Raw genomic sequence first — 26,631 nt, forward strand, 5'->3', positions numbered from 1 at the left:
TTACGTGCCACACATTCTGGCCCACGCCATTTTTGAAATCTCTAAAAGGACAACATCATCCCAAGACCTTTAAGTCATTCTAAGCTTACTCTATTAACATGTATGTCAGTTTTTATTTCATCTATGCCATTAGACACTAAAAGGCAGAAGGAGCATATATCTACATGTAAGACTGGTCTCTATAGACATGAGTATTGTACATTTTTTACATATGATCATCACTGTCAAATATAAATCTAAGCACACTGTATATACTGCATGGAGACATGTACTCTACATGCATATGCTACACATATCCACCCATTTCATGCACTATTTAGACCTATAAATTAAATGAAAATTCATTCAAAATCTGTTTTCCAGCACTTTTTACAGTCTACCCCCATGTGTTATTCCAGTCTTGTTTTCAATTCACAGAGACAGTTTGACTATGTTGTTCCTGTTAATTGTTGCTTTTTATACATATTCATGTCCCCATCTATACTTTGAGCTTGTTTGCAAACTGCGTGCATTATAGTTTCATGTTTACATTATTTAACTATACTTTCATGTCCTTGATTTCAGCTGATCTTCTTACTGGAAAAGCTCAGATTTCTGGTGTAGCTTGTGATCCTCACTCAGGACAGTGTGTGACCAACGTGGGCCTTTTCAACACGTTTTGGGAAGAGGAGGGGCTACACTACTCTATACCGTTTAAATTTAGGCGCATGCGCTTTAATGCACAACTGGGACTTATATCTCTTACACAATCGTGTCTTTTCTTCATTCTGCCTGCATCAACTCGCCGGTGTGTGGAAATCTTTCACGTTTCCCATTTTTTTATTTTTCAGTCAAACAAAGCTTAGGAAATGAGTGGGGACCATTCCCACAGCGAGGATCAGGTAACGTTAAATATACTTTGTAATGTCACCACTGGTAGTTACCGGGTACGATTTCTCGCCAGCGTTTTAATTGCTTGATCTGACAAGATAACTTAGCTAGCTAACGTTAGCCGAGTGTGTTTGTAAGCCAACTCATTTTTGTTGTTAACAGCGTCTTGACACGTTTCATCGAACTTTGATATGCTATGTTACGGAAAGGCGCTGTCAGGTTGGCTCTCATGTTTGTGTGGCTAGGCATGAAGTACAAGACAAAGTCTGATAAAGATGCATTTTATTTGGCGTTAGCAGTTAGCTGTAGCCACTATTAGCCGTAGCGACTTCAGCTAAGCCATATTACAAGCCAGCGTAGCAAGGTAGCTTAGCTAGCCGGGTAGCTAACAAACTGTCGCTTTACCATCCAGCAAGTTCAAAGTTAGTTAGCCGGCTAGTTAGCCACTACGAAATTAAACATTTATCTGTTTTTGATTTCTCAGGTTGACGGTGGCTCTCGTTTCAATGGTAAGTCTATGACATGACGCTAACAAGTTAAAGATAATTTCCCTCATATTCTAGCATATCTTCACTGATCGAATGTAGCGTTAGGTTAGTTCTCAGTAGAGGACAGAAATGGCGTCCAGAGACTAAGTCCTCTGTCTCACTCACAAGCGCCTATTGTTCAAAAGGGAGGTCTATTTAAAGCTATTCTGTAAAGTATTTTCTCGATTAGAGTCACTATTGGCACACACGTGGAGGTGTTTTATCAGTTTGCCGTTTCAGATTTTTTTGTTGATTAGCTTTTAATGCCAAATTTCCCACCTGAAAGTGAGGGTTTGGTGGTTGAGGACTTAGTCTCTGCGCCATTTTCTTTTTCTGTGTAGCGGCCTGACTGTACTGCAAGCTGAACCCAGGCTGTGAAGTGCTGATGGCTGTGTAGAGGAGAAATGCGAATGCATAGGGCTTCATTAAAGATCCCGTGTGGTGACCCAGAAGAAGCTTATAATTTGTAATACACTGTCTGAAGCGCTTCTTTCACAGCTAAAGTTATTTATATTATCATGGCTACAGGGACTTTCAACAGTCAACACATCAAGTCATTAACTTCAATTCATCATCACATTGCAGCTTAAAGGAGGTATTGGATTAGAAATCTTGATAATTAAGCTACACCTAGCATACAACATACAGTATCATTATACCATGAAACTGCATTTTGTTTTAGCACGTCTGTGAAGAAAGGCTAACTTTGTCCTAGGATGTACATTCAAGCACTCAAATTTGTTTTTGTGAGGTACTATACTCGCCTCACACAGAGGATTATTGATCTGAGTTTGACCTTCCTGTGCAGCTGCATCACTAAAACTAACCTGAACAATTATACCAGTCCACTTATTTGTTTTTGTTTTTTTTTTTCATTCATGAGTGATGGGGCATTAAGGGACTTGGAATCATGTCCTTCTAGTTCCCAGAGAGTGTTATTCATCCTCTTAAGTACGGATCTGATATCTGTAAGATTGACTGTTGACTAGCACTTTGTTTTAAATGTATACTTTTTGGACTCTTAAGCATAGTTTGTTTGCTGGTCAGTCACATAAATCTGAACATGTGTTCCATCTCTGAGCTGTGAACTGTACAGTAAACCAAAACCTGTCAGGTGTGCCATTTATGTTGTGTTTAGTAATGTGGTGGAGCACAAGAGGGCACATTCCCTAAAATGTGTCACACAGTGATTCAACTTAGATATGAGAAGGCAGCTTGAATCAAAGCTGTCGTCTTCAAATAATGAGTAAACAAAGACGACTCATTTTTACAGTGAGAAATAACACAGTCAAAGCAAAGCTCAAAGTCTGTTTTGGGTTTCACAAACCACTCCCCGTTTTTACATTCATTTCACTTTTTTGAATATGTGAGTGAGTGTCTTTCTCCTACTCTGGTGCACCAGGGGGATATGGGCAACTTTTTAAGGTTCTGTTAGGAGTCAGTTCACCTCTGCTTATGACCATGTCCAAAGTATGTAGACTTGATTTGGTGTTTGTTGATGTCTGACTTTGAGTGTCAGCTCTTTAATTTCGATAACTGCCTTTTTCAAAGAGCGTATGAAAGCCCACACATGTTTCAACTTGTCTGTTTTTTTTTCCCATATTGTATCATAAACAATAAGGCTCATATGGGCAGTAGGAGGTGCTGTGTGACTGTAGATTTTCAGTCTCCCTGCTGGCTGCATGACATTTAGATTGTGGTGCCTGTTCAGAACTCGTTTGTAGCAATTTGACTCATGTTTTTTTTTTTTTTTTTTTTTACTTTTAAAACTATCTAGGCGTGCTTGAGTGCTACTCAGGTGGTTAATATTGTTTTTCATAGAACGTCTACGTTAGTAACAAGTCGAGAGAGTGCAATTTGTTCATCTTTGCCACTTCTGTAGAGAATCATAATCTGGCTATTAAATCTGCAATCCCAACCCTTTATTCAGTCAGTTGTTGGATTGTTTCATTCAATACATCATTCACTTCTGAGAAGATGACATGTTTTCTTCTTATAGACTCTCACAAGCATAAAGACAAGTATAAGGAGAAAGAACACAAACATAAGGACCACAAAAAAGATAAGGAACGTGAGAAGTCAAAGCATGGCAGCAGGTATGGTCTATGTTTCCAGACTGTTTATAGACACATACACACTTCTGGTTGTGTTTGCAAGACCTGTCACTCAGTTACTGCAGTAGTAAATGCATTGAATAGTTGAAGCTGAAACCACCTGAAATGAATGATTTGTGCTTCACCAAACTCCAGTGATTTCAAGGACTCCTCTGACAAAAAACACAGAGACAAGGAGAAGATGAAGCACAAAGATGGCAGCACAGACAAATACAAGGACAAGCACAAGGAGAAAAGGAAGGAGGAGAAGGTGAATTACAATGAATATGTCATGGAAGAATACACATGTGGTGTGATAAGTATTGTGATTTTTATTTTTTAAGGATTTGTAATGAATTGTTCTGGACTGTTAAGCTCTGTCAAATTGTGTACGGTCATCAATCGTGTTTATAGCTCTTAGCACTCTTGGCTGTGTAAACCACCTGCAAGATGGATAATGTTCTATTTGCATCTTCTGCTGCTGTTATCGATTTGACAAATTTGTCATTCTGTATGACATTCAAAAAAACCCAGACACAAAAAAGATCACTACATTTGTGAACTGGTGTCTGTTACACACTGGTCTGCAAAAAGGTGAGATGTTGATGGTAGATGTGTAATATCATAGACTTTGTTTCATGTGATATGAGTGACCAGGAAATCCATGGTGGCTTAATGGTGAGATGTATTTTATGCAGAAAGTACATTTACGAAAACTTGGCTAGCCTTTAAAAAATTGCATTTTATGATTTGCTATCACAATTACAATATTTGATAATGACCGGACTGCCATTTTGCATTTATTATGTGGTCCAGTTTATCATTTGCTGTTACTCTTACAATGTTTTACCTTCTTAACATTGTGTGAACCTTTCAGATGAAGTCCCTTGATGGTAAAATCAAAAAGGAAAAAGAGAATGGCTTTGCTAGGTATGTGTGGACCCCACATTTTACTTAAGTCCTATATTTAGGATACAAGCAGATGCATTTTTAGATGTAGCCATTTCTGATTTTTAAATGTCTTTTCTTTTGCAGCCCTCCGCATGTGAAGTCTGAGCCTGAGGATAATGTATACCACTCTCCCAGATTTGAGAAGTCTCTTAAAAGGGAACGGGATGATGATGATGAGTGAGTGTCTCACGTGGTTAGACTTCTTCCTTGTGTCTTCTCATAGGGTTAGTGTGTATTTAGGTGTGCCTTACATAATTTGTAACACAATGTGTTTTTCAGCTCTGAATACAAGCCCAAAAAAATAAAGACTGAAAATGACAAGAAGGCCAAGAAAAGGAAACCAGATGAGGTAAGCAAAAGCCAATAAGCAGAATACAAACTAGGCATTTAGAATTTCTTCAACACTGAAGAAACAGGGAGGCTTGAGTCTTTTGTGTTATTATTTTTTTATTTCTTTCCCCCTGATGATCTGAAATGAAAGAGCTCAAATTGTTTCACTTCCCTTTTTAGGACATTAAGTCCAAAAAGACAAAAAACAAAAAAGGAGAAGATGCTGATGGAAAAAAGAAAGCAAAGAAAGAGCCAGAGGAGAAGTGGAAATGGTGAGTTCTTCTTGCCAGCTAGCTGTATGATATCTGCATGCTTATCAGTGTGGTGATGGTTCAAGTGTGGTTGTATTGCATGTTATTTTTGGATCAGGTAATATTTTCTTTCTTTGGTGTATTTAGACTTATTGGATGGCTTTTTTTTGTTTTGTTAAATCCAAGGTGGGAAGAGGAGAGATACACAGACGGTGTCAAGTGGAAGTTTCTGGAACACAAAGGGCCAGTGTTTGCACCACCTTACGAGCCTCTTCCTAGCAATGTCAGATTTTACTATGATGGTAAGATTGTACAGGAATACTCAGTTTTTACCCTGTCAGAGGTATAGAATGCTGACAGTAGGCAAACACACCTTTATTTTTTCTTTCATATTTTAGGTAAGGCCATGAAGCTCAGTCCAGAAGCAGAAGAGGTTGCCACATTCTTTGCCAAAATGTTGGACCATGAGTACACCACAAAAGATATCTTTCGCAAAAACTTCTTTAAAGATTGGAGGAAGGTATGGGGAGGGAGTTGCTTGAGGATAAAATCCAAAATTCCCAAATTCTTTACTCTGGTTACCAGATTGTTCAGAGATTGTTTTTACACGTAAAATGTTTTTCTGGTGCAGGAAATGACTGCAGAAGAAAAGGCGAAGATCACAGACCTGAAGAAGTGCAACTTCACAGAGATGAGCGAATACTTCAAGGCACAGTCTGAAGCCAGGAAAGCCAAGACAAAAGAGGAGAAACAGGTCAGCTTCTACAAGCAGATTGTGTTGGAACTAATTCTGATTGAGACTGCATCATCAAAACTTGGGATATAAGCCAATTCTTTAAATCCGTTTTTGGATATGACTTTCGATTTTTAAGGCCATGATTCGAATTTCAATTTAAACGTGTTTTTTTTTTTTTTTTTTTTAATTCACCAGTGACTGCTGTGCTGTTGTTCAACTATTAAATCTGGTCATTAGTTTTGTGCTGATTTTTAAAATTATCTCACACCAATAGTGCTTGACTTGATGGCAGGCACTGACTCACGTACGTTCAAAAAATATATAAAATAGAATACATATGGTTTGGGTGTTCAACAACTGATGCGTCCCTTTCAGGATTCAACAACTAAAGGACAGAAATTTCTTTTCAGAGTATAATCTATCACTCATAAACAAATTTAAAGGATCTCTGAAAAACCAAATAAATCCAACATCTTCAGCGCTGTTCGGATTGAGAACCAGTCAGCTCGTCTTCATGCATGCGGGAGAAGTGTTTGGTGCAGCTGCAGGCTCTAAATAAGTTGGCTGTATTGTATCTGATTTGTGGGGGTTTGGAGACAAATATTCTGTGAGAATGATCGCTCATGCTTTGGCTTACATTATATCAATATTTCAATGTTATAGAGCAAGGTTTTTTTTTTCCTTCCCTACCCTTTGTAGAAAATAAAGGAGGAGAATGAGCGCGTCTTGCAGGAATATGGCTTCTGCATCATGGACAACCACAGGGAACGTATTGCTAATTTCCGCATTGAGCCCCCGGGCCTGTTCCGTGGCCGTGGAGACCACCCGAAGATGGGCATGCTCAAACGTCGTATCCGGCCTCAAGACATCATCGTCAACTGCAGCAAGTGAGTAAAAGGGTTTGTTTTTATTTTGTGTGTGTTGGTTAGTTTAATGTTTGTAGAGGTTTGATAGGTAGGTATTAAGTGCCAATGTGCTCATCACAGGGACTCCAAACACCCAGAGCCTCCACCAGGCACCAAGTGGAAAGAGGTTCGTCATGACAACAAGGTGACTTGGCTGGTGTCGTGGACGGAAAACATTCAAGGCTCCATCAAGTACATCATGCTGAACCCCAGTTCTAGGATCAAGGTAGGCTGGTGGGATGAGTTCTACACTACAAGGTGATTTTTGACCCGGGTTAAATTGGGTCTTTAACCAGTCCCTCTTTGTGGGCTAAATTACTGCATATAGTTGGCATCGCCTGTACACATTGTTTCATTGTACCTGTCAAGACCGTCTTAATTAGTGTTAAAATGCAGGGAACATGTCGTACTGTGCCACAGACAGCACGGGTGACGCACAAATACAGCCTTATCTAATTCATTAGTTACTCTTATCTGATTCATCCACGCTGTTGTTTGTTTGCTTGCAGGGCGAGAAGGACTGGCAGAAATATGAAACTGCTCGTAGACTGAAGAAGTGTGTGGACCGTATCAGAGCCCAGTATCGTGAAGACTGGAAGTCTAAGGAGATGAGGATCAGGCAGAGGGCAGTGGCACTCTACTTTATTGACAAGGTGAGGCACATGATTACTATTGACATTGTCCTGAGTGTCTGTAGCTTGAAAGAGTTTAATGCAGTGTAATTGCTCTTTAAAAAACAATGACTGCAACTTGCAAGTGGGGTTCAGGGTGTGTTGAAACAGTAGCTCCAGTGAGGATAATGTCTTTATAAGCTGGCTTTAATTCAGCTGTCCTGATGTGCTGCTCTAGCTGGCTCTGAGAGCGGGTAATGAGAAGGAGGAAGGAGAGACTGCAGACACCGTGGGCTGCTGCTCGCTGAGAGTTGAACATATCAAACTCTATCCAGAGAACGACGGTCAAGAGTATGTAGTGGAATTTGACTTCCTGGGTAAAGACTCCATCCGCTACTACAACAAAGTTCCTGTGGAGAAAAGGGTAAGGACCACATATCCAAAAATTCTCTGCCTTTTTGTGCCAGCACTGCCTCTGTTTTTACATGTTCTGCCTTTTGTAGGTATTTAAGAATCTTCAGTTGTTTATGGAGAACAAGGAGCCTGATGATGACCTGTTTGATCGCCTGAATGTAAGCAAAACATAACCCATTAAATGAAGTTATAAAATCCTTAATTATGCACTTACATTATAGCCTATTTAGGAAAATGGTTCTTAAAATATACCCCCCTCGCCCCCAGACTTCTGTTCTGAACAAGCACCTTCAGGAGCTGATGGACGGTCTGACGGCTAAAGTTTTCCGTACCTACAACGCCTCAATCACCCTGCAGCAACAGCTGAAGGAGCTCACCACTGGTATGTCTCCACTGATCTAAATTCACATTTTCTCTGAAATATGGCATAAATCTGAATTACTTGTTTAATAATAAGCTTTCATTTTCACTCAACATACCCAAAACTTACACTCACTGCTCCCCTCTAGCGGAAGAGAACATTCCAGCCAAGATCTTGTCCTACAATAGGGCCAACAGGGCCGTGGCCATCCTGTGTAACCATCAGAGGGCTCCGCCGAAGACATTTGAGAAGTCGATGCAGAACCTGCAGACTAAGGTTAGCATGTGCTTGAGTACCACTATCCATAATCACATTTTTTTGCTGAACCCGAAATGGTGATTAATTAACCATATCTCACATTTCATTTGTCAGTGTAATTGATGTGCCAAAGCATATCAAAAATAATTTCTCGATTTCATTATGCAAAGTAAAGCAAATGTAGAAACTGAGGTGCGTTTAGTCAAATTAACATTAAATAATACCTAGCCTCTTCCAGATTTTATGTCCTGCTTTGTCAGCTTTTAATCCTTGAACTGTAATGACATCAGAAAGGTCTTGTAGACAATGCACAGGATCCTTTTGAATTTTAAGGACTTAATCTGATACTTTTCACTGTCATTTTAGATTGATGCTAAAAGGGACCAGCTTTCTGATGCCAAGAGAGAACTGAAGAGCGCCAAGGCTGATGCCAAAGTACGGAAAGATGAAAAATCCAAAAAGTAAGGATCCAAAGGTTTTGTAGAGATGAACAGTTGTCTCCATGTTGAGCACATTTATAATGTTGGGTACGGTTCCTCTCCCCTGTAGGACTGTGGAGACCAAGAAGAAGGCGGTTCAGAGGATAGAGGAGCAACTGATGAAGCTGGAGGTGCAGGCGACTGATCGTGAAGAGAACAAGCAGATTGCCCTCGGCACCTCCAAACTCAACTATCTGGACCCTCGCATCTCTGTGGCTTGGTAACGTGATCTTATTGATAAAATATATATATATGTTTTCTTCAAAGGATATCTTGTGTTGTGTAAGCCGTCCCTCCCCTGTTCTTCAATAATGAACTTTTCATATCATTATTTCCTCCATTTTTGTATTTTACATCCTCCTAGGTGTAAGAAGTGGGGCATTCCCGTTGAGAAGATCTACAACAAAACCCAACGCGAGAAGTTCGCCTGGGCCATCGACATGGCAGATGAAGACTATGAATTCTAAATCCCAGTTTGTGGTTTTAACTGATACAACCATTGTATTTTTTTTCGGATACTTGTTTTTAGCTTAACCGAATTTTGCTTGATGGCCAGACCCGACCAGGAATTTCAGACAGTTTGAGCAAGAAAAAATGGAAGCAACATAAGACAAGATGATGAGGCCATAATGAACTTGCAGCAGGTTGTTGTGGGTAGTCTCAACATCTGATCTGAGATCAGGCAACAAGGCTGAACTATACCCACAACTGATCAAGGCATGGTCCCAGTAATTGGAAGACCTTTGAACCTTTGGGTTTTTTTTTTCCCCTCTCATGTTGGGGATAAAACCTGACAATGCCTGAACTTTGAACTCTGTGGTGGTCCTATAGCTACTGTATTCAGCAAAAACAAAAAATGCTTTGTATCATTTTATTTTTTTCTGTTCTCTTGCTCTGTATTTTAACCCTGCCATGTATTATTAATGAATTCTATATTTTGATAGATAAAGTTAAATCAAAAGAATTCCTTAACTACACCCACGCGCCTTTTGAGGAAATGGAAACGTGAGTACGACTTTTGAGGTGTGCGTGATTGTGTGCGCGTGTGTGTGTGTATATGAGGGACTCGGTCATGGAAGCCATCTGTTAGGGTGAATATTTTAAACTGGACTATGTTGAATTGTTGAGCATGAAAGTCTGGGCAGGCAAGGGGGGGGATACTGCAACCATGTCAATATTTACTTAAGCAAACAGAATGTGAATATTTTGTTTAACAGCCTCCATCAGGGACTTCTTTTTCAGTGTAAATGTGAACCAATCATCTTTATCCTTTTGAGTTGCTAGCATCCTCAGAATCTCTCTGCATAGCCCTGACTACATCTGATTTTAACTTAATTTAACAAATGTTCCAAGACAAAAAGAAAACCTCCCATATCTGTTACTTGAACATAATGCTATGATAATGTATTTAAGTCGGTAAATGGAAAGTGTTTTTATCCCAGAAGGGAATATGAGGGGTATCAACTTTTGCCAAAAAAAAAAAAAATCAGAAATCTGTTACAATTTAGGCAGTTTTTAATTGTGTAAAGATTGAGGATAAAGTAATGTAACATTTAATGTGAATTATCAGTTCATTTTATTCCACTCTTATGATAGGAACATTGATGTAAGTAGCTGTAAAGTCAACATCCTATTCCTGTTTTATCTTCTGTCATAGCCTTTGATCATGTTTCCTTTGAGTTTCATGCTCATTGTAGGTTGAATAATGAATAAAATCCTACAAGTAAATACATTGTGTACCTGTGGTTTTGTTTCGCGTTTTGATTGGGTATATTATTGTGGTTTCTTGAACATCTGAAGACAAGTGTTTTCCTCAGTTCGGAAAAATAACGAGACCCTTCTGCCTGTTGGTTTTGGACTCGTAGCCGTGGTGGAGATCCTTGCCAGACTCGCAGCGTCCTCATATTTGCTTCACCAAACACATTTGATCTCCTCTAATCTCGAGACATGCTTAAAACTTTCCCTGAAAATTCCCAGCCTGTGGCGCATGATATACAAGGATTAACAAGATGTACAGACAACAGTATGACTAAATCCAATCCTTAACAGCTCTGAAAGAATGCTTTACATTCTCGGGTGAAAGCGAACCGTAGCGTGGCTGGACTCGGCACAGCCCTGTACATTCCTGTTAAGTTACTGCTCCTCGTCTTCTGCTTTCCTCAGTAGGGATTCCATTTCTCTGGCAACATCTGGCAGGCCTGTGCCCCTTTTTCTTTGCCCACAGCACACATTCTTCATTGCATAGAGAAGCTCTGGTCACCATCTGCAAACAAACCTGAGACTAAATCCTCACAATACACCTTGCAGAAAAAAAATAAATAGGTTATTCTGCAAAGATTGTCTGCCATGGAAACAGATCCAAAAGAAGAAAAAAAAAAAACCATATCCCCCGTGATTTATCTCTCAGCACACACTGTATTGTCACTTGCTTACCACCAGGTGAGGCTGTATGCATTTCTCCAATCCCGGCGTTACTTTCACATTCGTCAGACTGATCAGTTTGACTGTTATGTGTGGTTTAATTCATTCACTCCTGGTGCATGGTGTTGAGCAAATAATGAGACGGCACTGCTTGGTGAGTATTCAGTTTATTCTGTAAAGATTCAGAAGTGTAGAAAGGATGATACAACAGTGCTTTATGATCAGATTATTTCATAAAAGTTTTTTTAAGTGATCATAACACCGTAAGTCCAGATTCCATTTATCTCAAACCAAAATAAATTTGTAACATTCGACACAAGTGCATACACTGCTGGTAGGAGATCAACCTCCAATTTCACTTTGGATGGTATAGCACCGTTCTTAGCTATTAGCAGCTTGACAAAGATGCAGCTTAATAGGATTCATGTAGTGACTGTATGTTTATATAAACACAAGAAAATTCAGAGGAGAGCAAAGATCTCCTCATTTGGCTCTCTAGCTAGCACAATATCTCACTCTGTCAGTGTCTAGGGATCAAATCGATGATTTTGCTTTAAACAACATTTTGCCAGTAACAATATTTGATACAATTACAGCTTAAAGTTAAACATCTCCAAGTGTACAGAAAGCAGCACAAGATTTTTTCACAGATATAGACGAATAGTGACCATCAATGCACTGGCATGTCTTTTTTTTTTTTCCTCTCTTTTTTTTCAGGACAGCACAGTAGCTGGAAAGCAAGGTGATGGACTGACAGGTCATATAAACACATGGACAGAGCTGAGTAAGGCAACGGTAGCGTGACAGGCTTCTCTCTGTTCAGTTTGCAGGGCAGTGTAGTGTATTGATCTTGACAGAGCTGTCAATACCTTTACTGTGGGGCAGTGTGATTTTTTTTTTTTTAGCATTGCTGTCTTCATTAGTGCATTGTATATAGTCTCTTGCGTGTAGCTGAACTGCAAAGTGATCACCAACATTTATACAGATCTAAATAAACCATGTTTGATTGCATCTGGACTTACAGTGACTATAGAAGAGTATATAGAATTGAAAAAACGTAACGGAAAAAGTAAAATTCAAGGCAGTGCTGAAGTACTGGTTGCTAAAAAAGTAAAAAATATCACAAAGCCAACAATAACATTTCCTTGACACATCTTTTGTTTGTCCAGTCAGTACAAACCCTCTTTTATAGTGCAGTTTCAATCATATATATATATTTCTCCCTCTGACCCAATAACAATATCTCACGGCCATATCCTATCTTCGCTCATTCAAGTCAGTTTTCCAGTCAGTGTGCGTCTTTTCTCTTTCTTTTCTTTGATCCCTCGTACTGACCTCATTGTGCACCCTCCCCACACAACCACAAAGAAGCATGAAAGGCTTAAACATCACAGGACTCAAAGGTGAGAAGTTCTTTCTTTTGACGATGGCAGGAAGTGATGGCAGATGGAAGAGGAGGATGCGGAGGAGGAGGAGGAGGAAGAGGAGGGGTGGGGGGTATTCACAGTTACAGTCAGAGTCCAACGGTCCAGCTACAATCACATCTGCTGTCATTATGAACACTCATTTCAGACCACGGCCAGGGGAGCGAGCCCGCCTTTAAACATGATGTTCCTCTGGCATGATTGGGCCTGCTTCATCACACCTCCAGCAGCTCCATCCTCAGACGATCCCTGTCAGTAACACACACAAACAAGTACAAACTGTAAGGAGGTGATTGGAAAGAAAGGTCGTATTGTATTACTGTTGTACCAGTGAGGTTTTGGGAGGGAGCTTTGTAAAAAGATGCCTGTGTACGGGTTAACTTCTAGCCTCTTGGAAATCCATCTCACCGTAGACAATTGTCATGATTTATTCACATATATTAGCATGCACTCTCAATCTATAATTCAACGGCCCAGACTCCTACTTATCTAAAAATAGCTTCTTAAACACAGACCTTTGATTGCCTGAATAAGCTACTCAGCATGAGTACCAGTACGCACTTCTCCTGCCTCCTTTTTACTGTACATCACGCAGCAACAACAACAAACAACAAGCTGTCAAGCTTTCATCACTCCACCTGGCTTACATTGTTTTTATTTCCCTGATTGATAAATATTACTAGGCTTGTAAAATATCAGAAGGCACTCAGACTGAGAAGTGTATCTCGCTTCAGGAGCTTTTATCACAATTTGTAATTCAAGAATTATGACTGAAGTACCTGGCCTGATTGGCATCAGTCTGTTGTTCAATGAGTGACTTGCTGGCCTCTGGCTGCTGGTGTTCCACTGCTCTCTCGGACCAGGAATCCTGCAGGACTCCCGGCTGCGCTGACTCCTCAGCTCGACCTTGCTCGCTGTTCCCCTCCGACCCCACCAGACCCAGCAGCGGTGAGTATGAATCCTGCCACACAACCCGCTGCCCTGAGTTCAGTCCTGCCTCTCCTTTAAGGTGCTTGCTCATGTCTTGCTCAACAAGTTTCTTTTTGGCCGGTGGAGAGTCCTTCAGTGACTCGGTTTCATTGCCTCCATGGCCCCTTATTTCCTCTGAATCTGTGGGCAGTCGTTGGTAGGTCTCGAGCCACTTAAGCTGCCCGTTCTTGTGACTGTATCGGCTGTCGCTGAACCAGCGCACCACCTCTGACTTGGGAAGGCCTGTCTGGACACTTAAGTCCTCATACTGCTGACTGCTAGGCCAGCGGGTGTTGGAGAAAACCTGTCGGAGGATATGCAGCTGCTGGGGGGTCTTGTTGCTCCAGGGTGGAGGGAAAGATGGCTGAGATGCAGAGACCTCGGCTATCTCAGGGGTATGTTCTTGATGTGCACCCTCAGATGTCTCTGGTTCATTCATCTTCAGCCTCTTGAAGCTGATCTTGATGGGGTCAACTTTCGTCTCTGGGCAGCTTCTGTCCCTGGCAAATGGCTCCTCCTTGATGAGTTGCTGCAAGATTGACATGCCTTTTATGGGAAAGTCCTTGTTGCCTTTACCCTCATCTAAAATGGATGAGCTGCCTTTTGTAATGACAGTAGTGCTGGTGCTTTCAGTTGGGGATTTGCTGGCATGGTTCAGGTTAGGGACACTGTCATTACAGGTAGTACTGGGATATTCATTGCTAACACTGCTGTTGTTGGTCTTGTGAATGTAGTTGTTGCGTTCATCGTCAGACTTCGTGGTGTGGGCCTGCTCTTGTGGACTGATGATGTTGCTGTTATGACTGTTACAGGTGATTTTGGATTTGCTGGTGTTATCGACGATCACTGGACTCTTTGTACTGTTTAAACCTTCCAATCCAAGTGGTAAACTGTTGCTTTTGACATTTGGTTTCCCATTGGTGTCAGCAACACAGTGCTCATCATTATTGCTAATGTTGGCAGAGCAAGTGGCAATGCTGTTGATGCTGTTGGTCGGGCTGCTATTATGAACCAGTTTCCTGGTGACAGTCTCACCACCATTACTACTGCTGGAATAGCTGCTGATGCTGCTGCTACTACTGCAACTACTGCTGCTACTGCTGCTTCGACTGCTGCTGGTGCTACTGACACAACTACTGCTTCCAGCCATGTCCAGGCCAAGGCCATTGCTCTTGTCTGGCTCCATAGGGGGTTGAGAATTCTTCGTCAGTACCTTTGTTGTTCTGACTGCGGGCGAAAACTCCGGAGGGACAATTGGAGTAGAATATGAGACCCTAGTCACATGGGGGTTGGTTGACATGCTTGCCTGAGTGGCTATGATTCCGAGAGGCCTGGTTTTCATATTACCATAGGGAACTTTGGCCATCTGAAAGTTTGGTCCTTTTGACCCTGGATGGGCAGTGACGGTGTGGTGAGTTACAATGTGATTGACGTGCCGTTGTGTAGCAGGTTTCTTTTGAGGTGCTCCACCCTGGAACACAGTGTTGAACATCTTCCTCCTGGCCTCTTCGATCTCTTCAGGAGACCAGCTTATGCCTTGCTTGAGCCTTTGGGCAGTAAACCACAGTTTGATCTGCTCTTCAGGGAACTCTGAGACCACCGTTAGGTAGCAGAGCTCGGCTTTGGTCGGATAGGGGAACTTGCCAAAGGATGTCTTGAGAAAGCTGCTGGTGTCCATGGCTGCATCGTAGGTGGGGATGCTGCTGAGAGGGATCATCACCTTTGGAAGGTCTTTATTGGAATCAGAGGAGGGGGGAGAGTAAAGGGAGGGAGTGTGCTGGTGAAAGACTTGGTTGGACACTGTCGTCGTAATCACATGAGTGACAGTGGTCCTCGGCATAGCTGGGGCGGCACAAACACTGAGAGCCCCGTTTTGGAGTTCAGGCACATTTGTCAGCATGCTGGGGTCTGCATCCTTTCCAGTGTCTATCTTCCGTACCTCCACGGTGTGAGAAACCACAATCTTTTTGTGCTCCCCCTTGGCTTTCATCATTTTTGCAATTGGTGTTTTGGTGAGGGAGATCCCAGATTCTCTGTAGTCTTCTCCGCTGTCCGTGAAGAGGCTTTGCTCCACTGTTGTTACTCCATCCCTCTTGTTGACAGTTAGGGAGGCAGTGACCAAGCCCTCCATTATCTTAGGGTGGGCGTTAGCATTATGCAGAGCCAGAGCCTCAAAGCGGACAACTGACACCCCACAGTCCAGGCAATAGAAAGTGGGCTGAGCCCTGAAGTCTAAGTGGCAGTTGTGCATGTGATCCAAAAAGTAGTTAAGATCTCTGGACTCAAAACGGCACTTTGGACAGCTGTATGTACCTCCTTTCTGCATCTCAATGCCAGTTTCGGATTTGGAGGAGCTTTGAGAGAAATGGCCAGACTCTTCTCCAGAGATACTGAGTATGCTATCTTCTGGGATTGTTGGTAGGAGTTCTGGTAGCGAGCCCAGTATGATTTCCTCACGCACATGTTTGGATTTGGATGGTATCATGCAGGGTACAGTGGATTTCCTCTTGCTGGCCATTGTGCAGCTTTGTGTAGATGGGACAGTGAGTGATTGCTAGTCCGGTATGATGAAAACAGAGGGCGGGTGGAGAGTGGAAAGGGTTGAATGGAGTTTAGTGTCATGGACCAGCCACTATGATGTCACAGTGTTGCTTCATGCCCTCTTCCACTGTAGGATTCCTGTTACATGGACAATTTTAACAGCCCCCAAGGAACCTGGGAGAAAAGAGTATGAAAAGGACAAAGTGAGTCTTTTGGTCATCTTCATTTAATTACAGAAAAAGAAATGGCGTTATGGCATGTGAACGTGGTCAAAATGACAGCTAAAAACATGTATGGATAAAAGATGATGGGAAAATTCAAAACATATGAAATATTTAGGCATGACGCATTACAGTATGGATGTAGAGAAAGCTAAAAGGCCCAAGGAGGGTGATACTTGTAGGTGGAAATACAGTGTGAACTGGAGGACGTATTTATCTGCAAGTAAAACACCAAAGTAAGAGTCAAGGGCTTTCCTTCTAAAAAAACAAAACAAAAAACAAAAAAAAAACCTTTTGCATTGTGCTCATAATAAAAAATGAAGGATATATTAAATTACTGTACTCAAAGTAAATTACTACACTGAGGTGAAATGGATCTCCATCGTGAGATAAATCATTTTAAAAAATGGAACCAAAGTTCATGAAAATTTTTTTATTTGGGTAATACTGTAAATACCAAAAAATACTGAACATTAAATACTCCAATAAAAGAAAGAAAAATGATTTTAAAACTATTTTAGGGCACTGCACGTACATTCCCCTTGAATCAATCCCACCTGTTTATTTACTTGGATTTACAGACTTCTGTCTAGCTGTCACTTTTTATGAATTTAGAAAAAAAGAGCATAGAAATCAGCAGAGCCAGAAATGACAGTCTAATCTCTGCGGTATTTGTTGTTTTTCTTCACTGTTGCCATAGGCTTGGCTCTTCTAATTATTGATGTCATATATCCACAGAATTATTTATAGTAAAGCTTCAAAATATATCAAAACACAATGAAAATGCTAGTGCCAAACAAGCTGAAGTTATTATCATGTAAATATGATGTGCTGCGTTTGAACCAGTGTTAGGATCTTGCTTAGCAGATGCAAAAAGCTTCGTGCCAGGAAAGAGTTATATCAGTAAATAAATACTGTCCCCAAACTACCTGGGGAATTTTGCATCTTTTGAGTGGGATGCTATTCAACACTCCAAACTGATAGTGTCAGTATCTAATGCCTAACCCTACCAGCTGTTCACATTGTCTGCAGCAACCACAAATATGCAAAAATATGCACGCAGTTTTGACTTTGTCTGCAAGAAATATTTGGTTATCTTGTATTTCATGTATAGGTATTGTTATTTTAAATTATGTGATTTTCACAGGGAGAATGGGAATATTTTTAATTAATCATGTTTAAGATCTGTTACATGCACCGGGTCATGCTGTCCTCTTTGGTTTTATATTGTAAAGCAGATGTGAAGGTTAAACTACTTTGCTGGTGACAATGAGAATTTTACTGTCTTGGATGTAAAATATTTGTTTTACATTGGACATTACAGTGTCAAAAGGAGAAATCAGGAGACTGTGCATGTGTGTGTGTGTGTGTGTGTGTGTGTCCCAGCATTCAGTCTACAACAGTACTGTTACGGACCTGAAACCTTTTGATAAGGTCTGAGAGGTTAGTACAAACACATCTGAAGCCATTTACCAGCTGGAGGCTCAAACCAACTCATCCTACATGTGTTCAACAAGAAACATGGCATTGCATGCATGCATGCAAACACAAAACACATATCAGTGACTACACTAAGCCATTAGCAAACCACATCCACAAGTTTTCCCTTCCTATAACACTCCAGCCATGAGGATGGATACGGATTGTCTTTGCAGTCTTCAACATTTCTCATCTTTCTTCTCCACATCATGAAAGTACAAAACGTGAAAAAAGACAGAAAAAAAAAAGAAATCACAGTGGAGACGTAGCTCTGCACCCTCTGCCCGCTGCATGAACTTTTGACACACACACACACACACAGATACACAGAGACACGCACACGCAGCCTCAGTAAAACATTCTCATCTTCCTTTCTGAGACTGAAGAAGTGCTGATGTGTGACATGCTGCTGAAAGCTAGTCTCATCCTATCATAATCTATCCATATCACTCAGCCTTTACCTTCTCCTGCAAGCTTATCACTCTGCGAATAACATCAGCTGCACACTCTCAACCACCATACCACCCAAAACCTGGTTTCTGTTCAGACCCAGCATAGCTCAACATCTTGTACTTTATTTTGTTACAAAGAAAACAATTTCACATACTTTCAACAGATTATTTTTATAATCACACTGCAGTTGTACACAGCGAGAAGCACTTTCACAGACTTCACATTTTACTGCATCCACGTGCATGTTCAACACGGCCCGCTGGATGCTAAATAAAAGATGAACCTGTTCCCGAATTAAAACCCTCAAATGACTGCCCAATAGTGCACACTGATCCCAGACTGACTGTGACGTCCGTCTCTTTTTCATTTCTACTGACGGCTGCTGCTTTGTGACAGGAAAAAAAAAAAAAAAAGCTAAAACAAAACAAAACAAATAAACAACAAAAAAACTAGGTCACCAGCATCTTATGCAGTAATCCCGGTTCACTGCATCCAGACGCGGACATGTGCTGTATGTTTTGCCGCCAGAGAGGTCATGATAGCCTCTGACGGCACACTCGATTAACCCCCGGTGAGGACACGCCGTTCATTGAGTTTGCTCCACTGAACAAGGGATTTACAACTGAGCTTTCACGCCAAAGAGGGATGTAGACATCCACATCTGAAACATCTGTGTGAGAGATGTCACTATGCTATAGAAAGTCAGCAGTGCTGAAGTGATTCGTTGTACTTGTTCCACAGACAGAACCCTGTATGCCAGGATGCTTCAGAAAATAAAGTGGTGGAGAAGGTAACCTGGTCACGGTGGTGGGTTGTGACTGGTGTTGCAGACCCCAGAAGGGAATGCCGGTCTGTGACAAGACAAACTCTGGTTTAGTACAGACGCTGCTCTCTCCAGAAAAACACCACTTCCTGCATGAGAAAACCCAAGACAAGCCAAAAGTTGAGAAAGGTTACATAAAGAATCAGGTCACCTATCAAAAGAATGGGCCGCTTTATCTGGAGAGTGAGACGTGCGATCAGACACAAGACAAGGGCTTCCCAGACAGGGAACCATTGAATAGTTCCCTCTGAAAAGGCAGGCCTTGTGTTTCAGTAGCGAGGTAGATGACGCTCAGACGATCGCTGTCCCCGGTGTGTCGTATGTCCTCGCGCTGGCTCTGGCTCTGTGGCACAGGGGGAGGAAACCCTTTTCATCTCAGCGGACCGAGGGAGTCGTATCTGAAGTGAGGGAAAGTGGCAGAGCTCTCAGACGTGCTTTCTGAACACCCACGCTCGGCACAGGGGCCCTTGTTCGCCGCAAAATAAAACCACGCTGAACCATTCAACTTTTCAAAAACAAGCGTTTCAAAACAAATGGGATTAGGCTAGGTTTAAATTCTGATGGGGTTCATACGTTCCGCCTGATTTAACAGCAGCTTTAAGATTTACAGGAGGGCCTCCCTTATGTGCTCTTACACCGTCATCTCCATAACAGTGTTATATTTACATCTCATTAATATTTAATTATATTCTCCATACTTTTACACAGCAAACAGCTGAGTGTGCTGCTCCCACTTCAGCGAGCCAATTGAAAGAAAGCAGCATGTATTCCCTTTCATCACCTCGTAAACTGCTGCAGTAATTACAATATTACAACACGAAAAACATGCCCAATCTACAGCGAGCTGCTACCAGCGGAAAGCCAGGCGAGGCTGCTAAGTGGCTGCTAAACATTAAAATTTAATTCAAAACAGTCCACTGATTCAGACACTCCCAGATTGTTGGGTCACCTACAGTTGACATTAACAAACAGAGATTGGTGTTTTTGTTGTGCCGGCTGTCACATGAATGAGAATGTGAAGGCTGGAGGAGGAAGAAGGACAAAGGAAGACAAAACTCAGACATTTGGGAGTGATGTGCGAGGATGACTGATGATGATGACAGGCTCTGCTGTTTCAATATTCCTCCCCGCTGACACCTCGTAGGCACACATCTCTGCACTCCCTCCTCACGCGCTCCCTCCTCACCTCAGCAACATTTAGCACCTGCAACGTTCTGTCTTTCTCTTTGAACTGAGTAACTGACAAGGAGTCTCTTGACGTGACAGTCGCAGAACAAGCTACAAAACAAAACAAAACAAAACAAACAAACAAAAATATATAACGAATTCGCTCACCTACGACATTATTTGTTTTGCGTGTAATTTGCTTTGACAGTGAAGTGTGGCTGTCTCGAGAGTCTGCCTCAAAAATCTGCAAAAAATTAAAAATAAATAAATAAATAAAATAAAAAACACCCCGCGTCCTTTGGGGGTTGGGGCAGAGAGGGGGAACTCCTGACAGATACATTTGAATGATCAAAAAATCTGTTTAGCAAGAACATTTTCTGCCAAATGTCCATTAAATAGATTAACGTCATGTGAGTGGATCAGCTGGACACCCAAATATAAACCAGAGACAGAGAGCAATTACTGTCTTGCACAGAGAAGAGATTGGGAACAATGGCGCCTCATTTATAAGGGAAACGTGATCCAGCGCTGGGAGCTTTTAGAAAGCTGACTGTCGAATTGCGATTGTTCTGTTTCCTGCGTGTTTGGGTGTCTCCTGTGTCCATCATGCTGCCACTGTGGACTAATGTGGGGTTTGTGCTGACAGTAAGGGTGGACAGGCTTCACTTAAGGGGACGTCTTTGTGCATAAATGGCACTGTACGCTTGCCAGCATGAATAAGTGTCGGGCACCACTGTTACGTGTGCTGAAAAACAATTCAGAGTCATCGGGGTCCTTAGCACATTGCTAATAAGAGTCCACGCAGTCCTCACCGCCTTGTCCAGCTGAAGACATGCCGTGGCTCCAGCGTGGAGTCTCTGTCTCTGCTGCGGCCGCTTCTTTTTTCTACATGGGTGTGTTTGTGTGTGTCCTGGTGTCTGAATCAGTGTGTAAGATGTAGATCTTGTCGTCCTGCTCCTCACACACAAATACACACGCACACTCACACTCACAAGCCCCCTTACCTCCATGACTGCAGCCGCGTCCACTGGGAGACCGGTCGGTGGTGCCACTCATGTGTTAACATCGCCATGGCAACCCCTCTCTTCCCCTTGCCCACCACGCTACACACACACACACACACACATACAGCGGAGTCACTCGCCCACACCCACCAACCTCAAGACTCTCACACACACACACAGAAAAAGATACACACACTGGATTCCCTGGACTGCATCCGGTGCAGGACAAACTTAATGCACATACCCTGCCGGCCATCTTTGAAGAGTCCATTCTTGGTTCAAGTCTCTTTCAGATAACTTTAGGTGAGGTCTACAACAACAACAACAACTTTGCCTTTTCTCTCTTAATCAGGTTGCAGCCACACAAAAGTCCAGCAGCTCTTGTTTTATGACGGAGGTTGGTCAAAGAAATATCGCAGCTGTACACGCTGCGAATTACCTCCTGTCAGTGTTATTGTCTTCCCAAATCAGTGCAGAGGCTTGGAGACTGTTGCAGTACGCTACATACCGACTACACTCTCCCTGTCTGAGCATCTTTGTTGCGTGGTCCTGTTTTGCGTTAGGGTGAGCGCTCACTGTTGAAATCTTGAAATCTTACATTGTTCTCCAAACCCTTCTATCTGTGGCCCAGATGAATGACAGACAAATAAACCATGGTACGCAGAGAAAAAATTCTGAGTCATGCATCCTTTTACATCACTTTTGATGAATAACTTCTTCAGTTCTGTAGCCAAGACTACAGGCATTCATTTGGCAACTTAAGAAGAAAAGGAAGAAAGATGGCGGCGTACCGCACATTGTACTGTCCATCCTAAAATGGCTGACATCACAGCCTCCTCTAACTGCCAAAGCCTGGCAAATGCCAGCTCCTGCTGACCAAACCTTTCTTGTATGGGACAGAGAAAGTGGCAGGGGCTTTTTCCCCACTAGCCCCAAGGTCCCCCCCCCCCGGCCCCAGCGCACAAGCGTTTCTTTTGGTTGAAACTGTGCAAACATGCTATTTCAGTGAGGCTTTTGAGCGGTCTGGGCTTCATTGGTCCGATGACAAAAGCAATACCAAAAAGGATGAAAGACCCAAATAAAAGTGAACCTATACAGAACACCGTCCGTCCTTTCTGGTGGGAAAATGGGACTCTGGATTGTGGTTCGGAGAGTGTTTTTGTGAGGATCATGAGGCATGCCGCTATCATGAATGCTTGTTTGTATAAAAATGGCTGGAAAATAGATCTGGTTGGCATTAGATAGTTGATTCTCTTCTCTGAACTCAAGGAATGTTATACACTCCATGTCAGCTAAATCTGCAAATCATGACCATATGACCTTTCTCGGTATTCTTTGGCAGGGGATTCATTTTGAGCTGCGGGAGGCAGGCAAAGCATAACATCTACAGTTAGTGTTGTTAGAAAGCAGTACACCAAATCCTGAAAAGTACAGTTTTCCAGGTATATGAGGGGTGGCACGGGCAGAGACCCTGCTTTGCGGAGGGGAGTGGGCAGTCTTGGCCCACTACATTGTGTCTGTGTATACAAACACTCCGCTGTGGCCATAACGAAAACTGTGAGCTGTGCCTAATTGCAGGGAGTGAGGGATGAAAGGCAATATGCCTGGCCTCATTAGAGCAGTTCCGAGAAGGGAGATGGAAGACCGTTCCCAGGGATCCACAAAGGGAATTGACATTCCCCTAGTGTAAGCGTCCTGCTGGAGCGAAAACCTCCACACATACACTCAACTCACTGGGCCAAGCTGAACCCAGTCTGCCAGATCCACACAGCGAGAGCTCGTTTACCTTTGTTTAGCCGGTCATCACACATGCCTGAAAATTAACTATTGGAGTGCAGAAATGTCCACTCCAGTCTCCACACAACACCAAAACACCTAATCTCTCAGGAAAACCTCATGGCTTAAGTGTTGCGCAGTCATTTCCATGACCTACATTATATGTAACAAGCTTACATGGTTAAATAATTAAAAGACATTCCAAAAATTTCCAGTGATTCATGCCTATCGAGCTGGCAGCCTGAATATTATGGGGTTTTCTCTGGTGTTATGTACCCACACATGATCCTCAAAGGGAACATTAGTCAGCACAGAGGTAGCTCTCCTAAAGGCACAGGGAGACACATGGCATTCACAGTCAATATTTATGTACAGATAGAACATGTGGTTGTACAGGTACTGATATTTTTTAATACAACGCCTCACTGATAATCCACAGTTTGCAAAATAACTACGTGCTCCTGAAAATGAGCAGCTCTCCTTTCCCTCACTGTACTGTATATATTACAACATGTGTGTGTGTATGTGTGTGTGTGTGTGTGTGTGTGAGCAGGGCAGCGGCACATGTTGGCAGAAGGAAGAGGAGGAAATGAAAGAAAAAGAGTCCTATGCACAGACATACAGGCCTACCTTTCTGCTCAGGCAGCAGGAAGAAATGTGTAAAGGCTAATCGATCAATAGATGAAAATTGATACTTGGCGTGCAGTTCGATCTATGGACTCGAAGGCTTCTTATATCAGTCGATAAGCCTGCCATAGCACTGTGCTCAGAAGTCTTTCACAACTAAAAAGCACTCACGCTCACGGCACAGTGGGGAAATACAGCGCGTTGTGCAATAAAATAAGCATACGCCACATTGTATAGTGCGAGAAGGAGCGCAAAATCATCCAGACGGAGGATCCGTTGTTGTAACTGTAACAAACTGACGAGTTAACCCGTTTCACTCCATTCACAAGGCTGTGGGGCAACATACCGCCTCGGAGACTACTTGCCAAAGGCGATCTGGCACTCTATATAACCTTATGAATATTCCCCAAAATCCTCCACCCCCCTCCTCCACCTACTGTCGCCATTTTATACATTGGCGACTTCATATAAACTGCCTTGACTACAGCACCAGATGAAAATTCAATATTCAATAGCGAGGCATAATTTCAGTAAACAACTTTGGAGATCGTACCTCGCCAATAATGAGAGGTATTAGCGATTTTTTTGGAAGAGTAGATGTGTCCTTACCTCAACAGTCGGTGGGAAAAAATGGAATCCGACATTAATACATAAATGAATAATATTGTATTAGCTCCGATCGTTGCGTTTTGAGAAGAAGAGGAGGCGAGCAGGGGGTGGGAGCTCTCCTCAAGTGAACCCGGTGAACTGGCGTGAACCCGTCAGTGACCACGGTAAGGTACATAACATTACATTACCCTTCCACCCCTGTGCCACACTGTATGGAGACGGCAAAACAACTATGGTCGGCGGTGCAGGACGAGGCAGCTCCAAAAAAATTATAGCGAGTGTATTTCCTATGAACACGTGATTCGGAGCGTCATCCAAAATCCAAAAGCCCTTTCATCTAAAATTTTGGAGAGGGGCGGAGATGAGATGGGGATGTGTGTGTTTGTGTATATGTGTGTGCGTGTGTGTGTGTGTGGAAAGAGGGTGAGGTGGGTGGTGGTGGTAGTGGTGGTGGTGGGGGACGTATACTGAGCCACATTTGGGTATGTCGTTATAGGGGTAAGGCAGTGCTCTAACAGATTGGTTATACATGTCTACGATGGCGCCTCCGCGGTGCAGGCTGAACAGATGAACTGTATTGTGTAAATTTGGGATTTGACAGGAGTTCAGTGATCTGCCGGTTCTGTCAGTTTCACCACCCAACAGCTTTTTTTTTTTTTTTTAATTAGGTCACATGTTGTTTTTTTTTTCTTTTTCAATAGAAGGCGGTCGTCTTCAGAAAAAAATCTCTTGATGGGCTACTATGAATATTAATCGTTGTGGGAATTGTCATTTAAAGCACAGGCCTATTAGCCTGTCGGCTTAAAATAGACTTTTACGCACACGCGTAACAGTGGTACACCAATTTACACAGACGCACAGTAAATGTAGCCTAATTGTTCATGTCCATTTTTAAAGCTGAACATATGAAGGTATTTTGCCTTGTATCAAATCATCAGTATTAGTTATGTCAGGTGGAGAACAGGGGCTATACGGCTGTGACCTTCATGACCTTGTTGGCCCGTCTGTGCGTAAAAGAGCGCTGAGCAAAACGCAGAGGCCCAAAACGTACAGATGGCGAGTTTAGAATAAGGGTCTGATAGTAAAAAGTAAAACAACTTTCATAATATATTTCGGATCTTAATCAACAAGTCATATCAACAAGAGAAATGTGACATATTTAAAAGTGACATATTTTGTCATTGGAGGGAACTCACTCCAACGAAATTTGTTCTCTGCATTTAACCCACCCAAGTGACGTGCACACACACACAGCAAACCCGGGGCAGTGGGCGACCGCGTGCAGCGCCCGGGGAGCAGTGGGGGTTGGGTACCTTGCTCAAGGGTACCTCAGCCATGGACACCGGGACAGGGAATCGAACCAGCGATCCACCGGTTACGGGTCCGACACCCTAACCGCTGATCCACGACTGTAATACTGTTATAGATAATAGTGCAGAAATAACATTGTACAATGGGGTAAAACCATTAGTGTTGTGGATGCACTGCATTTGGAAATATTACATCATAACATGTTTACTGTGTACACTTGTCCATATGTACAGTAAGTGTAACAGGTAGGGGATTGTATGGTCTGAAATCAGTACATCACTTTCAGTGTCTGGTGCTAAGTATGAACATAAGGGGCTACTGCAGGCCTCCAGTATTAAGGAAACATGAATTTGCTTTTCCCTCCCACTTTGTCCTCACTGAGTTCAGACGTTGCTTGTATCTGTGGCTGTATACAGTCAGGAAAAACAAAGATGATCTATCAGGAAGATGAATCACTCAATAGCAAAACAAAAACGCAGCCGGCGGTTCCGGTCTTCAGGAGCGAGACGTGCAGCTCCACACCATCTGGTGTAGTAACTTGACTAGAGGACATCAGCCTCAGATATGGTTGGACGTACATTCTATACATATACTGATACTATGGCAATCAAGTGATTGGCAGCATACCAACAGTCATGACTCGATAAAATATATATATATATATTTTTTTACTTGTTAGCATCTTGGTGTCTATACAGTATGGTTGTCGGACTGCTTGAAGGTCAAGTTGAGGGAAGGAGTCTGTCTGATTGGCCCTGGTGCTGTTGCCACTAACTTCTTTAATACAGACCTGCATTTTAGGCCCATGCACAGGACATTATCTGTGCTGAATAGAGTTTGGAGCCTACCAAGTCTCTCTGTGATTGTCCTAAATAGATAGATAGATACTTTATTGATCCCGAGGGAAATTCAAGTAAATAAAAACCATGTTTGCTTATAGTATTAAGTTTACAGTTTATTTTCTTCTATAGAGGTGGCAGATTCAGGCTTGGGGTTATGTAGCCTGTTACAGCATAAGAA

The 26,631-nt window shown here is 42.4% G+C and overlaps 2 protein-coding genes across 4 annotated transcripts; one reads left to right on the top strand and one right to left on the bottom strand.

Annotated features, from left to right (window-relative positions):
* Positions 1–718: 718 nt before the first annotated feature.
* top1a (DNA topoisomerase Ia) lies at positions 719–10,514 on the top strand. 2 transcript variants are annotated; one of them, XM_046384671.1, is made up of 21 exons: positions 719–881; positions 1,355–1,379; positions 3,397–3,493; positions 3,647–3,761; positions 4,368–4,420; positions 4,526–4,618; positions 4,721–4,790; positions 4,952–5,043; positions 5,209–5,324; positions 5,421–5,542; positions 5,654–5,776; positions 6,458–6,645; positions 6,745–6,889; positions 7,173–7,316; positions 7,513–7,698; positions 7,778–7,846; positions 7,956–8,070; positions 8,198–8,325; positions 8,674–8,768; positions 8,857–9,006; positions 9,151–10,514. In XM_046384671.1, the coding sequence occupies exons 1-21, from the start codon at positions 849–851 to the stop codon at positions 9,251–9,253; spliced, it is 2,262 nt and encodes a 753-aa protein (XP_046240627.1). In that variant the 5' UTR covers positions 719–848; the 3' UTR covers positions 9,254–10,514. The 2 variants fall into 2 exon arrangements, with proteins under 2 accessions (XP_046240627.1, XP_046240628.1); XM_046384672.1 differs by having other exon boundaries at positions 765–787.
* An 841-nt stretch (positions 10,515–11,355) lies between these two features.
* Positions 11,356–24,662, bottom strand: zhx3a (zinc fingers and homeoboxes 3a). 2 transcript variants are annotated; one of them, XM_046384670.1, is made up of 3 exons: positions 24,301–24,662; positions 13,411–16,315; positions 11,356–12,880 (listed from the first exon to the last, which is right to left on the bottom strand). In XM_046384670.1, exons 2-3 carry the CDS (start codon positions 16,116–16,118, stop codon positions 12,847–12,849), a joined length of 2,742 nt encoding a protein of 913 aa, XP_046240626.1. In that variant the 5' UTR covers positions 16,119–16,315; positions 24,301–24,662; the 3' UTR covers positions 11,356–12,846. The 2 variants fall into 2 exon arrangements, with proteins under 2 accessions (XP_046240626.1, XP_046240625.1); XM_046384669.1 differs by having other exon boundaries at positions 23,695–24,662.
* Positions 24,663–26,631: the final 1,969 nt, after the last annotated feature.

Source organism: Scatophagus argus, chromosome 3 (assembly GCF_020382885.2).
Source record: "Scatophagus argus isolate fScaArg1 chromosome 3, fScaArg1.pri, whole genome shotgun sequence".
NCBI classification, from domain to species: Eukaryota; Metazoa; Chordata; class Actinopteri; family Scatophagidae; genus Scatophagus; species Scatophagus argus.

Bases quoted from the DNA above. Each gene is read 5' to 3' on its own strand.
- top1a (XM_046384671.1), top strand. From the start codon at position 849: ATGAGTGGGGACCATTCCCACAGCGAGGATCAG. The intron at 882-1,354 runs GTAACGTTAAAT...TTGATTTCTCAG, and splicing joins ATTCCCACAGCGAGGATCAG to GTTGACGGTGGCTCTCGTTT. The intron at 4,619-4,720 runs GTGAGTGTCTCA...TGTGTTTTTCAG, and splicing joins GAACGGGATGATGATGATGA to CTCTGAATACAAGCCCAAAA.
- zhx3a (XM_046384670.1), bottom strand. From the start codon at position 16,118: ATGGCCAGCAAGAGGAAATCCACTGTACCCTGCATGATACCATCCAAA. The intron at 12,881-13,410 runs GTACTTCAGTCA...TGTTACTGACAG, and splicing joins ACTGATGCCAATCAGGCCAG to GGATCGTCTGAGGATGGAGC.